The 13,552-nt window shown below is 38.2% G+C and overlaps 1 protein-coding gene across 20 annotated transcripts in view; it reads left to right on the top strand.

Annotated features, from left to right (window-relative positions):
- The window catches only part of IQCH (IQ motif containing H), a 242,045-nt gene that overhangs the window by 75,298 nt on the left and 153,195 nt on the right, over positions 1 to 13,552 (top strand). For 15 of the 20 annotated variants that reach the window (XM_077128303.1, XM_077128304.1, XM_077128292.1 and 12 more), the window contains one exon: positions 5,213 to 5,333. The exons of 2 other annotated variants lie outside the window; for them this stretch is intronic. In XM_077128303.1, the coding sequence (XP_076984418.1) occupies positions 5,213 to 5,333 (121 nt within the window). Of the gene's footprint in view, positions 1 to 5,212; positions 5,334 to 8,288; positions 8,839 to 9,084; positions 9,211 to 13,552 lie in introns of those variants that run through there. 3 more of the 20 variants (XM_077128300.1, XM_077128302.1, XM_077128297.1) reach the window with 3 other exon arrangements.

A 13,552-nucleotide genomic window follows, 5' to 3' on the forward strand; every position in this document is an offset into this window, starting at 1 on the left:
ACTTTCACCTTTGTGTTTTCTACCTTGCTTGAAATGTTGATAATGAGCACATATCATTTTTACTAAAATAAGGAATCTTTTTTCTATTTGAAAACACTCATGGTTAATTCTGTCTGATGAGAATATGATTACTGTTTTCTTCTTTAAGATTTTCTATATTTTTGAAATTGCCAAAAATTTTAAGCTATTTTAGAAGGTTTATGCATAAAATAAAGTTCTGAATTAGAGTTTAGTTTTGGAAATGTAATGAAGGACCAGATATAAGGGACATTGTTCTATTTATATATGATTTTATTATAATCTGATATTTAGTACTCCATTATACAAAGCAAAACATGGTTCCAATGCAAAATATGATATGAAGTATGACATAAAGGAGAAACCAGAAGCAGATGATATTAGAATTCTGTTATGCAATCAGCACATTCCTAAAGCTGACTTCTTTATTTGCATTAATCTCAACCTACCTTTCCAGCCTCATCCCCCAACCTACCCTACCCCATTCATATAGGACTATTCACCTTGGGTAAAATCTTCATGCATTTCTTTGACGCCACCATTCTTTTTACCTATAATTGCATCCTCTTCTGCATCTGATATAATTCAGTGCTTCCTTTAAAACACAATTCTACTGCAGACATCTCAATGTTGGCTGCACATTAGAATGCTCTGGGGAGCTTTATAAAAATCCTGAGGTCCAGGCCCCAGCCCAGCTATTCTGACTTAATTGCCAAGGTTGGAGCCCAGGCAGCGGTATTTTTATTAAGCTCCCTGAGTGATTTTAACATACAGACAGGGCTGAGAGTCACTGATCTATTGTAAAACCTCTTCAGTACCTGTAGACAGAGTTCATGACTCCCTCTTCTGTACTTTCATAGCTCAACTTTTTCATTGCTCATGAAATTTAATGCTCATTGTATTAAAGTTCATGTTATATAGTAAGTGCTCAGTAAATGCTGAAGGTTGTTAAATTCCCTTTCCTTTCAAACAAGCATGTGCAGAAGTGGCTGTCTTTACCATGGCAATGGAACAGCAGATTGGACTGATATTTATATCTAGTGACACTGTCTTTGGGCTTTTTTTCTGTAAGATCTTAAGGAGCTCACCTCCTGAGGATAACTCTCCTTTTTTGCCAGTACATACATGCGTATATGTGCGCGCGCACACACACATGCACACACACCATCACTCCCTTTGTGTTATGGTCCTTGGGTTTGGTTTTTACACTGTTGAGATTAATGCAAATTAAAGAAAGCAGCATTATGAATGTGCTAATTGCTTGACAGAATACAAATAATATTTGTATTATCTGCTTCTGGTTTCCCCTTTGTGTCATACCTTACATTATGTTTTATGTCGTTTCTGCTACTTTAGCTTTCAAGAGCAGGCTGTCAGGTGTACTTTGTCAAAGGCTTTTGGAAAATCCAGATAAGTTATTCTGTATGCCCTGAAACTGCTAAACTGGTATTTTATATCTTCACAGTACTTGACAATTTTATTTAAGTTGAACCTTTCTTACGTGCTCTGACTCACCTTTGCCTCACTCATCCTGACATAAAGCAGATAAGTGGAGACCCTGCATTTTTGATATGGGCTGTTCTCAGCTATGTATATGTCATCTCTGGAGTACAGTATGTTGGGGTGATTGCCTCAGCTTCCCTAATTAGTAGGAGATCCTGGAAGCTACTCAGTGTTTGGAGGTGAGGTAGGGGACAGGAAAGCAGCGGATGAGGGAAAGAGATCAAAGTAGATTAGCAAGACCTGAGTTTCATAATGATACCATCTGCATATGAATTCCTCACTATTATTTAAGGTATGACATGTAGCCTTTCTTCTTTCCCCTTTGACTCTCCTTGAAGATAACAAATTGCACTCACAGTCTACTCTTTCCTGTTAAAAATACTATTTGTGATTATTTCAAATAATTATCACCAATATTAGAGGGTTCAGTGTTCATGGGGTAGGGTGGTAGCTGTATTGTAGATTCCATTTTAAGTACTACATCCTGTCAGTGGGGAGCCTACCACTTTGTTCACACATATTTCTCAGCTAATACATACTTGTTTTGTAAAGTGACTTTCAACCCCTAATCTTGAAACTTTCTCCCTTCTTTTCTGTTAAAGTCACCATGACCTTAATGAGCAATTAAGTTTGGTACAATTGAGTACAGTTGCAAATTTCACTAATGTAAAGTCAGATGAATCTTAAAATTGAAACCCTGTGTATATTTACTATATTGTGTGGCCTGAAACAAATCTATTAACCTTTCTGTCTCAGTTTCTTTATTAGTTAAATAGCAAATTGTTACCTAATTCCCTTGGAAGTTATACAGATTAATTAATGTTCGGAAAATGTCTTGAAAATTTAAATCAGTCTATAAATACCAAACAGTAGCATCTTCCCTGCTGAGTGAGCCCAGGTAATTCATAGCCTCCTATAATAAAGGTAAAAATAGTATACTTGGACTATACAATTAAATGTGATTTATATGTAATACATATCATCTTTAAAATCTAAAAACTGTTTAATAGAAACAATTCATATTTCATAACTATAATAAGAGCATTGTATGACTTTAGTAAAACTAATCATCTACTGTGATGATCTAGGGCCTGTGTTTTTAGCCATTTCTAAGATCTTCAAAAGGGTCTGCCCAGAATTCATCTGCTGATTTATTTATCTTTAAATTCTCTTACAGCAAAGAAAGAGGGGTTTATTTTGTCCAAAACCTAAATTTTTTGTTGGTTTGTTTTATTCTCATTTTTTAATTGGGCCTCAAATTTCTCATCTGTCCTTTGACCAGGGTCACTATTATGTTAGGTTAAACTACAGACTTCAATCCAAAAACCCCCTTTATACCCCAACTATTGTCTCTTCAATGTAATTTTTAAAGAGACTGAAGTTGGGGTTATTTTGCAGGAATCAAACTTAGCATCTGGCTCAGGTACTGGTCCTTTTACTCGAGTGTAGTGGGTCCAGCCCTTCCCTGCTGTCTGGACGGCTGTCTAAGTTGTTACCAGAACTTGGTAGGGTCCTTCCCAGGATGTTGGGAGTTTGGACTTTTTTCACAATTTGATGAGGACCCAACTGCAGGGCTGGTGTTGATGGACAGAGGTGCAGCCTGGGCCAGCAAGCCACGGTGCCTATTTATTGAACATCTGCCTACTGTCCGGGAGGACCCATCTGCCATGACTGTCTGGGCTTGCTCCCAATTGTTCCAGTTCCTTTATTTCCTTCTCAGAGAATACAGGGACCTCAAATTCTCTTGGTCCATGCAAAGAGCTGCCTGGTCACTTCCTCTTTCTCATTCACAATCAGTGGATTCAAGTTTCTGATCTCTGGTCTCTCTGGCTGTGAGAAGCAGGCACCCAGCAGTAGAGTTTGAGACCACTTAATCAGTGGGGCGCGCCTTCCTGTTGTCCTCCCCTGGGGCCCTCCTCTGAAGCCTTGGACCCTGGACGAGCCCCCAAATTTGTTAGAAAGAAGGCCGTACCTGAAGGATAACAAATGCCTATCTGATTGTGGAGGAGAAAACAATTTATTCACGCTCTTGCAGGAATGGGTGTCTAGCCGAACACAAAATGGTGGTTGTCTGGCTGGCACCCCAAACCTAAGTTTTTTGTAGCACATAATCTAACTCAGCATGTCCAGAGAGCTCATTTCAACAACCCAACACATGAAGCCCAGAAAGGAAATGGGGGCTTGTAATTCTGTATAGCTAAATGTAATATTGGATACATGCCAGAGTATATTAGGCAGATATTGAAAAAGTATTGGCGAAGTCCCTTGAGGGACTGGAAAAAAATATGGAACTATTAAACTTTACCACCATGGGGATACCTCATATTGTCTCAAACATTAGAAACTCCCAAGTGCATAGGCAAAGTCCTTGATCTTGAGGTTTGCTGTTATGAAGCTTATTTCTGCAGTGGAGAAGCCAAGCCTCCCCATAGTTATGCCTAAGAATTACTTCGAAAAAACCTCTTTTGTTTCTCAGGTGTGGCCTCTCTCTCTATCTAAACCCAACTCTGCAAGGAAAATCTTTACCCTCCCTCCTATGTGGGACATAACAGCCAGGGTGAAAGTCTCCCTGGCAATGTGGGACATGACTCCCAGGGTAAGCCTGGCTCTGGCATCATGAGACCACCAACGCCTTTCTGACCAAAAGGAGGAAAAGAAGCGTAACAAAATAAGGTATCATGGCTAAGGGAGTTCAAATAGAGTCAAGAGGCAATTCTACAGGCTACTCTTACTCGAGCTTCAGCTAGATATTGCTATTTACCATGGTTTGCCAACCCCCAACCAAACCATTCCTGTTAACCCTAAAGAGCACCCAGGGCTCTGTCTGAGATGCTACAAAAGTTTTGTATACTATGATAACTTTCCAGAAACCTACAAATTCCAGATGGTTCCTAGGCCAGATAAGTCCTGAAACACAGAAGGGACATCTTCTCCAAGAACATCAACTAGTTCCATCCTCCTATCCCATATTATCAACAGTCCTTTCCAACATGGAATAGTTAGAATGGATATAACCCAGATACCCCTAATGGTTGGGAGAAGGATCAAAGGAGAAGGAGGAGTTATAATGAGAAGGTAGGATTTAACAAATGAGTATGACTATTGAATCATTATATTAATATTTCTTTTAGTCTCCGGTGTCTTGAATCATCTAGAAGGCAAAACCTGATGTGGAGCTACATGTAACCCACACGAAACTCTGAAATCTGTTTTATAACTACTTGTTACAATGTAATTTGAAATTTGTTGTTTTTTTGTACATATGTTCTATTTCATAATAAAAAATTTCTCCTAGTTGTTTTTTTACCACAAAACTCTAGTATTCATTTCCTAGAAAATTTGTTTGTACAAAACTTTGCAGTATTCAAAACCTCCTCTGTCAAGATTTAGCACTTTTATATTATAGTCATTAAAATTGAACAAAATCTTAATAGTTCTTTTATTAACTACTATACTGATTTTGCATAGTGGAAATCACAACATGTTAATTGGATTTAATTAACTATTTTAAATTACACTAACTCATGACAGTAGACAATAGCACAGGGTACTCATGAGCATGGAGCTGATATTGCTACTCTATTAAACCTTAATGAAACTATTCATAATCTTATTTATTCTTTACAAGAAGAAAACTGTGTTTATTATGAAAGCACAATTGTCTTCTGAAAACGAATTTTTGATCTTCTAGGTGAAGGTTCAGAAGGTAATAAAAGGGTCCACCATTTCCAACCTTACTGTTCTGCCACCTTCTCACCGCATGGATCCCTATTTCACCCCTATACCAGTCTTACAATCAGATGCCAGTAAAGGTTAGTGATTCAATTACTATTTTATGTGTTTAGGAATGTAAGGGAAATAGCATTAAGTTGGGATTCAGGGCCTGAGTTTGAATTTTGACTCAGCCACTAATTCTCCCGTGTGACTTCAGGCAAACAAATCACTCACCTGAGTTTCTTTTTTTATAAATCAGAAGGTTGGACTAGACATTGCTAGATTCCCTTCCACCTCTAAAATCCATCATTCTATGAATTAAATATTGATTTAGGTGTTGGTTTTATTAGGGATTAAAATTGTTGTCTTTATATGATATTAGACTTTATCAAGCACCTGAGCAGATAGTTTCTTATGCTATTCTGGTTGCATATTTTTAAAATTTTTAATGCAATTTTATTGATATATATTATTTATTCACATACGATGTAATCATCCAAAGTATACTATCAGTGGTTTACAGTATCATCATATAGCTGTGTGTTTATCATCACAACTGACTTTTAAAAACTTTTTTGTAAAAAATAACATATATGCAAAAAAACAATGACTATAAAAGCACACCACTACAGTTAGTTGTAGAACAGATTTCAGAGTTTGGCAGTGGTCACAATTCCACAATTCTGGATTTTTATTACTACTCCAAGACACTGGAGACTAAACGAAATATCAATATAATGATTCAGCAATCATACTCATTTGTTAAACCCTGCCTTCTTAGTATAACAGAAAGAATGACTAAGGACTGGATGTCATAAGTGTAATCCTCTCTATTTTTCCCTGCTACTTAATTTAATTATGGAAAGTCTTATAGAATACCTAAATGAGTCCCCTGTCCTATCTCAAATTTAATCATGTGAGTGGTCCTCTTATTCATATCTCACTATCTATCTGTATTTTGGATTATTTGGGGTCTAGGGTTGCATCCCATTGGGATTCTGGTACTTGGAGATTCAAAATCCCCCATCTTTTAATTACTGTATCCTCTCAGTGTCTGCTGAGCTGTTGGTAGAAGTATGGCAAAACTCAACAGAACCCAGGATCATTAATTTGTAAGCTTTGTAATTATTACCTTCCTACCATTATACAAAAATATTTGTAACATATACTTTATATTAAAAGACACATAAACACAGACTATAACTAGCAAAATAAATAATTTGTATTGCAATTTTTGCTAGTTTTGTTCATCTGCATAATATTTATTCTCTGGAAATACTGAATAACAGCATCAGTGTTTCTATTTCTTGTTTTAGTACCACCTTACATTCTTCCTGAATAGACTCGGGAAGAATGAATGAATCCAGAATCAATCAGTTACTTTCTCAGACACTAGGAACTCCCAAGTTAATAGGCCAAATCTCTGATCCTGGGGCTTGCTCTTCTTAAACTTATTTCTGCGGTGGAAAATCTAAGCTTACCTATAAATATGCCTAGAAGTAACTTCCAGAAAAATTCTTTTGTTGCTCAGATGTGGCCTCTCTCTCTCTCTAAGCGCAACTCTGCAAGGAATATCATCAACTTCCCCCCTATTTGGGACATGATGTCTAGGGGTATGAGTCTCCTTGGCAATGTGGGACATGACTTCCAGGGAAACCTGGCCCTGGCACAATGGGATCGATAATGCCTTCCTGACCAAAAAAGAAAAAAAAATGTACCAAAATAAGATATCGGTGGCTAAGAGAATCCAAATACAGTCAAGAGGCTATTCTGGAGGCTACTCTTATGCAAATGTGATGGTTGGTTTCAGGTGTCAACTTAGCCAAGTGTGGGTGTCCAGTTGTCTGGTCAGGCAAGCACTGGCCACTTACTACAACAATATTTTGTGGCTGCCTGACAAACCAGAAGGTTGGTTATTAAATCATCAGTTGATTGTATCTGTGACTAATTACACCTGCTATCAACTAAAAGTGTGTCTTCCACAAATGAGAGAATCCAGTCAGTTGGATTTGATCCAATCAGTTGACTTTTAAGGGAGAAGAGAATTTTCACTGCTTCTTCAGCCATCCGGTCTCTCTTGTGGAGTTCATCAGGATCCTTCATTGAAGTTGCCAGCCCTGTGGCCTGCCCTACAGATTTTGGAATCTTGCACCCCCATGGTTGCATGAGACACTTTTATAAATCTCATATTTATAGATATCTCCTGTTGGTTCTGTTTCTCTAGAGAACCCTAATACAGCAAGCTTCAGCAAGATATTGCTAATGGACACAGTTTGCCAAATCCCAACCAACGTCATTCTTCCTAACCCTAAAGGACACCCAGGGCTCTATCTGAGCTCCTACAAAAGTTGTATACAAGAAGTTTACTTTTCAGAAACCTGAAACTTTCAGATGGTTCCTAGGCCAGATAAGTCCTGAAACCCAGAAGTATCAGGCTCTCTAAGAACATCAGCCAATTCCATCTCCTTATCCCATAATGTCAACACCCCTTTTTAACACAAAAAAAAATTGGAATGGGCATAACCCAAATATTCCTAGAGATTGGGAGAAGGATCAAAGGAGATGGAGGAGTTAAAACAGGGATGTTAGGATTTAACAAGTGTGTATGACTGCTGAATCATTGTATTGATATTTCTTTTTAGTCTCCAGTGTCTTGGAGCAGCTAGAAGGAAAAACTTGGAATTTTGGAACTGTAACCCATGCCAAACTCTGAAGTCTGTTCTATAACTACTTGTTAAAATGTACTTCAAAGTACATTTATTGCTTTTTTGTATATATATTTCACAAAAAAAAAAAGAATCAATCAATCAATCCTTGCTTTAGCAGTAGACACAATAAAAAATTCCTACAAAGCAAAGATAAATCTAGGATCATGGCAACTTGACCCCTTACAAAAAAATCACATTTTCATCTTTAAATTATCTTACAGAGAACACATGGCCTATCATAATATTTGTAATTAATCAACCAATTAATCAACAAATAATTATTGAGTTCTTGCCATATGTCATAATATGAGTGTCAGGAAGGCATGAGCCATAGAATTGTAGACAGCTTCTAGAATTCTTTAGGTGTGCTCAATTCCCTTAAATGTGATTTAAGCCTCACCCCAAGTCTACAAAAGTCCAGCATGGAGTGAAAGATTAATAACCACCAGAAAAGACAATCATTTTAGAAAATGCAGGGTAACCTCTACTTTTTTGTGAATTCTCTGGCTAAATCCAAAAAAGGAAGCTTTTTAAGTTGTTTTTGCCCCCAAAATGCTGAAAAATGCAAGTTTCACAGTATACAGACCAAAGTTTAAATGCTGGTTCTGTATAACCTTGGCCAAGTTGCTCTCTGATCATGGAATAAATTCTAAACTCCATAAACACGGCACGCCAGACTTGACCTCAGCGTCATCATCATTCTCATCTCACACCGCTCTCCTTCTGACTCGACGCTCCAGCCACAAAGGTCTTCTTGTCAGACCACCCATGGCCTCACATCAAGTCCTTTCACCTTCTGCCTGTAGAAGTCACATCAAGTCCTTTCACCTTCTGCCTGTAAAAGTCACTTCTTCCAGAACCTGCTTTTTCCTTCATAGACGATCACGATCTGTAGGTACATATTCATATATGAGTTTATTTAATGTCTTCTCCGCCATTAGAGGTTTCCTAGGGTCTCTTTGGTTCACTACTGTATATACAGCCCCCAGAACAATTCATGGTATTAAAAAGGCACTAAACAAACATTTGTTGAATGAGTGACAGAATAAATGAGCTTCCATTTCCAAATAAGCCAACCTGATAAAATTATTAGGAGAAAGTAATGAGATAGTGGTATTAAAGCATAATTTTAAAAAAACAGGTAAGTCATGACTCTCATACGAATAAAATGAACAAATGTCAAAGATTTTATTCGACTCAATTAAATGCAGGAATTTGCAAGTTGTTATAACCAGTTCAAAGGACAATCCAAAGAACATATTTATAGGTAAGTACATTTTTAGATAAGGAATTTTGAAACAAATTATCAAATAGAAGCAAAATTGGCTTTTCTATGGAGAGGAGATTCCCTTTATCAGACAGAATTTATTCGCATATTTAAAGATAAGAATCATTTGCATTATCAGGTTTTTTTTACATATTAATCTTGATCTCTACAGAGTTATAAAATAGCCTACTTAAAGACCCTCCTTATAGGTGTTGCGCGAAAAGAGGGACAAGGCTTTAAACCTCCTGGAATATTATATAGAAATAAAATAAACCAAGTTGAGGCTCCAAAGTTTCAGGAAGTAGGTTTTATTTTCTGTGGCCATAGGGCACAGCTGAGTAGCCTCTGAAAGTCTGAGCCCCGAACAAAAGGCAACCTTAACTTTTATAGACTGTATTACATGCTAGAGGTAAGGTAAGCTTAATATGGCAACTGGCAATGTTAAAGGACAAAGAATTGGTCAGTTTAAGGAGCAAGCAGGTTACAGAAGCAAATGAGCTGTTAGGGGAGGGCTCCCATCCCAGGTGTCTTACCTCAGTTGCCTGCAGTTTTACCCATTCCTGAAGGTCAGGAGAGGGGGTTTGGGGCTTTTCCACAGAGAAGGCAGCTGAACCAGAAGAAAAAGGGAGGGGGGGGGGGGAGCAGCCTGCCTGCTTAAAAGCCTGCTTGCTACATTTCCCCCCTTTGATGCTTACCCCGACTTATAGGGACAGGTTATAGCATCTTTTATATTTCGTTCATTTTTTTTTTTTTTTTTTTGCTGGTATGTCCTGATCTGAGCTGGGCATGGCAAACAATGTAGCCATGCAGGGTTTAGGCCCCTTTAAAATTGGAGGCGGGGTGAGGGTTTGTGCCCCTAGTCTGTTGGCCTCAAGTTTTCTCCTGATGGCCCCTTTGCGACTGTGCCTGTCTTAGGTTGTTCCTTTCCTGAGGAACCTTACCTGTCTTTGGCTAACCAGCCATCTTCTGGGGCCAAGTAAGGTGATGTGAGGTGTGCAAGTGAAGGAGGGGCAGTGTCCCCTGAGAGGGTCCATTCTGTCTCTTTGACAGTTTATGCCCCTGGCCTCTATGCCCAACACCTGCTTTGGGATTCCTTCACCTGCTGGTGGAACATTAGCTTTGGTCAAATGTTTTCGGGAATGCAGGGTTTTTTTGTTTGTTTGTTTTTGTTTTAGTGAGGGATTAGCTCATAGCTTTGGGCAAGAGATAAAGTTAGCACCAGCTCCAGGAGGTCTTCACAGTTTTGTCATCCTAGAGTAGTGAAAACAGCATTATTGAACCTGGCAAGGTGGGATTATGGTATACTGGGGGAGCTTTCTTTAGGGTGCATACAGAATACTTCAAGTTTGAGAACTGCCCTGGCATGAATACTGGTTATAGTTTTTACCTTTTTCCAACATAGGTAGTCTTGAGGCATGCCTGGCATGCATTATTTCCCTTGGAAGTGCTTATGACTGTGCCAAGCAGAAATAGAGGAGTGAGGCAAATGGTGCTTGTTATGGGAAGTGCCACAACACGAATGTACAATTAGCCTCAGGGAAGGAATGGAGACACATACTCTGGGCAGCAGCTAGGAAGGGGGGAAGTTACCTGGGTAAGAGGGATTCCATCAAATTAGAGTAAAGTTGGTTTTTGGGAAGAATTCCAGGAGACCTGTTTCCAGGATGGCTGAAACTGCTAAACGAAAGACAAATGCAAAGAGCAAGAAAAGACAATCCATCCACAGACCTGGCAGGCCAGGATATCCATGGGTTGATTTTTTAAATTTTCGGCCGTGCTTCGATCAGTCAGCTGCCAGGTAACTGAGGCAGGGCTCTGAGGTCTCCCCAGGCTCCAGCCGTGCATTGACTAGCTGCTTCTGGTGAGCTAGAGCAGGGCAGTGATGGTCACTCCGGCCTCAGTCGTGGGCTGGTCAGCTGATCTCACCTGCAATGGAGAAGGGTGCAGTGGCTCTTAGAGGAGGATGCGTCTCGGGTGTTCAGGGTCAGGGGCGCACTCCCAGGAGTGGTCTGCAGTGGCCCTTTTGACCTGAGAGTGGTGAATTTGTAGGATGATCTTCACGGCTTTGACGGCTGTTGGGGTTACTAAAACAACATGGTAAGGACCTTTCTATTAAGACTGGAGGGAGCCTCTCTTTTTTTCTTCAGGTTTTTACCCATACCATGTTTCCTGGCTCAACCTCAGTAAGGGAGGGTAGATGCTAAAGAGTTTGGGTACCGTTTTTGATACCTTTCCTTTTAGTTCCTTTAAAACTTTTCTTAACTTTGACCATAATTTCCCCTCCTCAAACCTTTGATAACTTATTATATTCGTTCAGGCTTAATCCCACATTTTTCATTCTGCAACAGCCATTCATTTTATGTTAGGACAAAACTATTCTCTTTTTCCTCTCAGTGAAAATATATCCTTTATATCCTTCAAACTCAAGTCACCACCTCAACCAAACATTTCATCACACACAATTATTATCAAAATCAAATTTGTTAGAATAATATTCAATACCCAAAACACTCCAGTTAATGCACATCCAAAATTCCAATATACAAAATTTTTTTTGCTTTATTTTGGCTTTTCCTTTCCCTGTATTCCAGTCTCCCATGTTTTCCAGCTTTGCCATTTTATGAAGTGTACCAGAGTCAATTATTTTGTGGCCACATAGTGTCAGCAGGGCATTGCTTATTACACTTTTGTGCAACCAATGCCAGAAAGATAGAACTTTTTCCAGTTTGTTGATTATACTTTTAAAAAGCAGTCTATATGAAGGGGTTGATGCTAATTCTTATAAATTTCATGCAATCTGCATAGTCCAGCACCACTCCCCCAGCCCCTGAATCAGCAATTTTGACCATCCAGATAATTAATGGCAATTTTGACCATCTAGATAATTAATGGCTTACCAAGTTTTTTTTTCTGACAAACCTTTTAAAATATTTTCATTTTTTCCATTATCTGCTTTATTCTATACATTATCATCCCACTTATCAGGGTTTTGATCAGCAGTGGCAGTGGTCAATACCACATGTACTTTTCCTTTGTTTAGTTTACCTCATCTTTTTTATATTTATAGTGGGTTATACGGACTGTGGCCCTCTCAGCTATTGATTGATAATTAAATCAATTTCTTCAAAACAAAATTTTGATTCTGCAGTATGGACAGTTTTTCCTGTAATTCTGCCAATTCTTTTTCATAATTCAATTTTCTTTTTTCAGAGATTGCTCGATTTTTCTGTTCATATACATTTCTATATTATATTAACATAGCCTATCCTTTTTTTATACATTCCAGTTATTTTTTCCCTTTTTCTAATGGTATGCTTTCAAGACACAGAACAACCCAAATAGGCTTTTCCTGTTTAATTTTATTTTCCCAATTTTTACAAGGTCCTGTGCATTTTGCTCATTCCTCATTATCCCATCCTGGAATTTCTTGGTTCTTTATTTTGAGCTTAGAGGACCTTTTTTCCTAAAAAAAAAAAGACATTATTTCTTAATCTGTGTTTAAAGCTTATGGATTATTGTTAATTTACTTTAAGTAAATTTTGAAGAGGGGCTATTGACTTAAAAATTCCCAAATGTCTTAAAGCATTAGAAAGTATAACCCAGGAAGACAAAATATTTAAATTTAAAACATTCTGTATATAAAAAGATAAGAAACAGGCAACTTTAAATTTATCAAGAATGGTCCTAATTGTATTTAGAATAACATACTACACATTTTCTGCACAAATTTTTAAAGCATGTCTTGTTGACCTTTATCACTATGAAGCCATGCTGAAATGCGAATCCTGCCCCCAGTGCCAATTTTGTGCATAAAAGACAACGTGATATTTGAGGCCATTTAATTTATAGGTTCAGATTCGTGGACAACACTGACTTCAGTGATATAAAAACAGATTTTATCAGTAAAGTAATTAAAGAAAAGAAAAGATGGCCAGTAAAAGAGTCTTCAGAAATAGAGCATAGTTACATCACCAGATAAGATGGCATTACCACCTGAAGAGAAGTGCTGGAGAATTTCAGAAGCAGCATTTTAACTGTCAATAGTAAAAATCCGTAGCAATTTTGGGGACAGCATTCAGAGTCTCCTTAGTTAAGATACATAGCAGAGCATAAGATTTTTGATGCGGTGCTGTCCCTCTCTCATAAGACTTTTTTTCTCTTTCCTCTTTTTATCATATCTTCACATAATAATGGACATATTCCAATTAGCTTATGTGAATGGGCCCAGTTTGGTCCTCTGGGAACTGGCTAGGGACCAAGAGGAGCTTCCTGGGACCTAGATATTTTTTTTTAAGTACACCTCCTTCTGGGAGGATAGCCAGTCCTCCCAGCTAGGGTGCAC

Source organism: Tamandua tetradactyla, chromosome 14 (assembly GCF_023851605.1).
Source record: "Tamandua tetradactyla isolate mTamTet1 chromosome 14, mTamTet1.pri, whole genome shotgun sequence".
Lineage (NCBI taxonomy): Eukaryota > Metazoa > Chordata > Mammalia > Pilosa > Myrmecophagidae > Tamandua > Tamandua tetradactyla.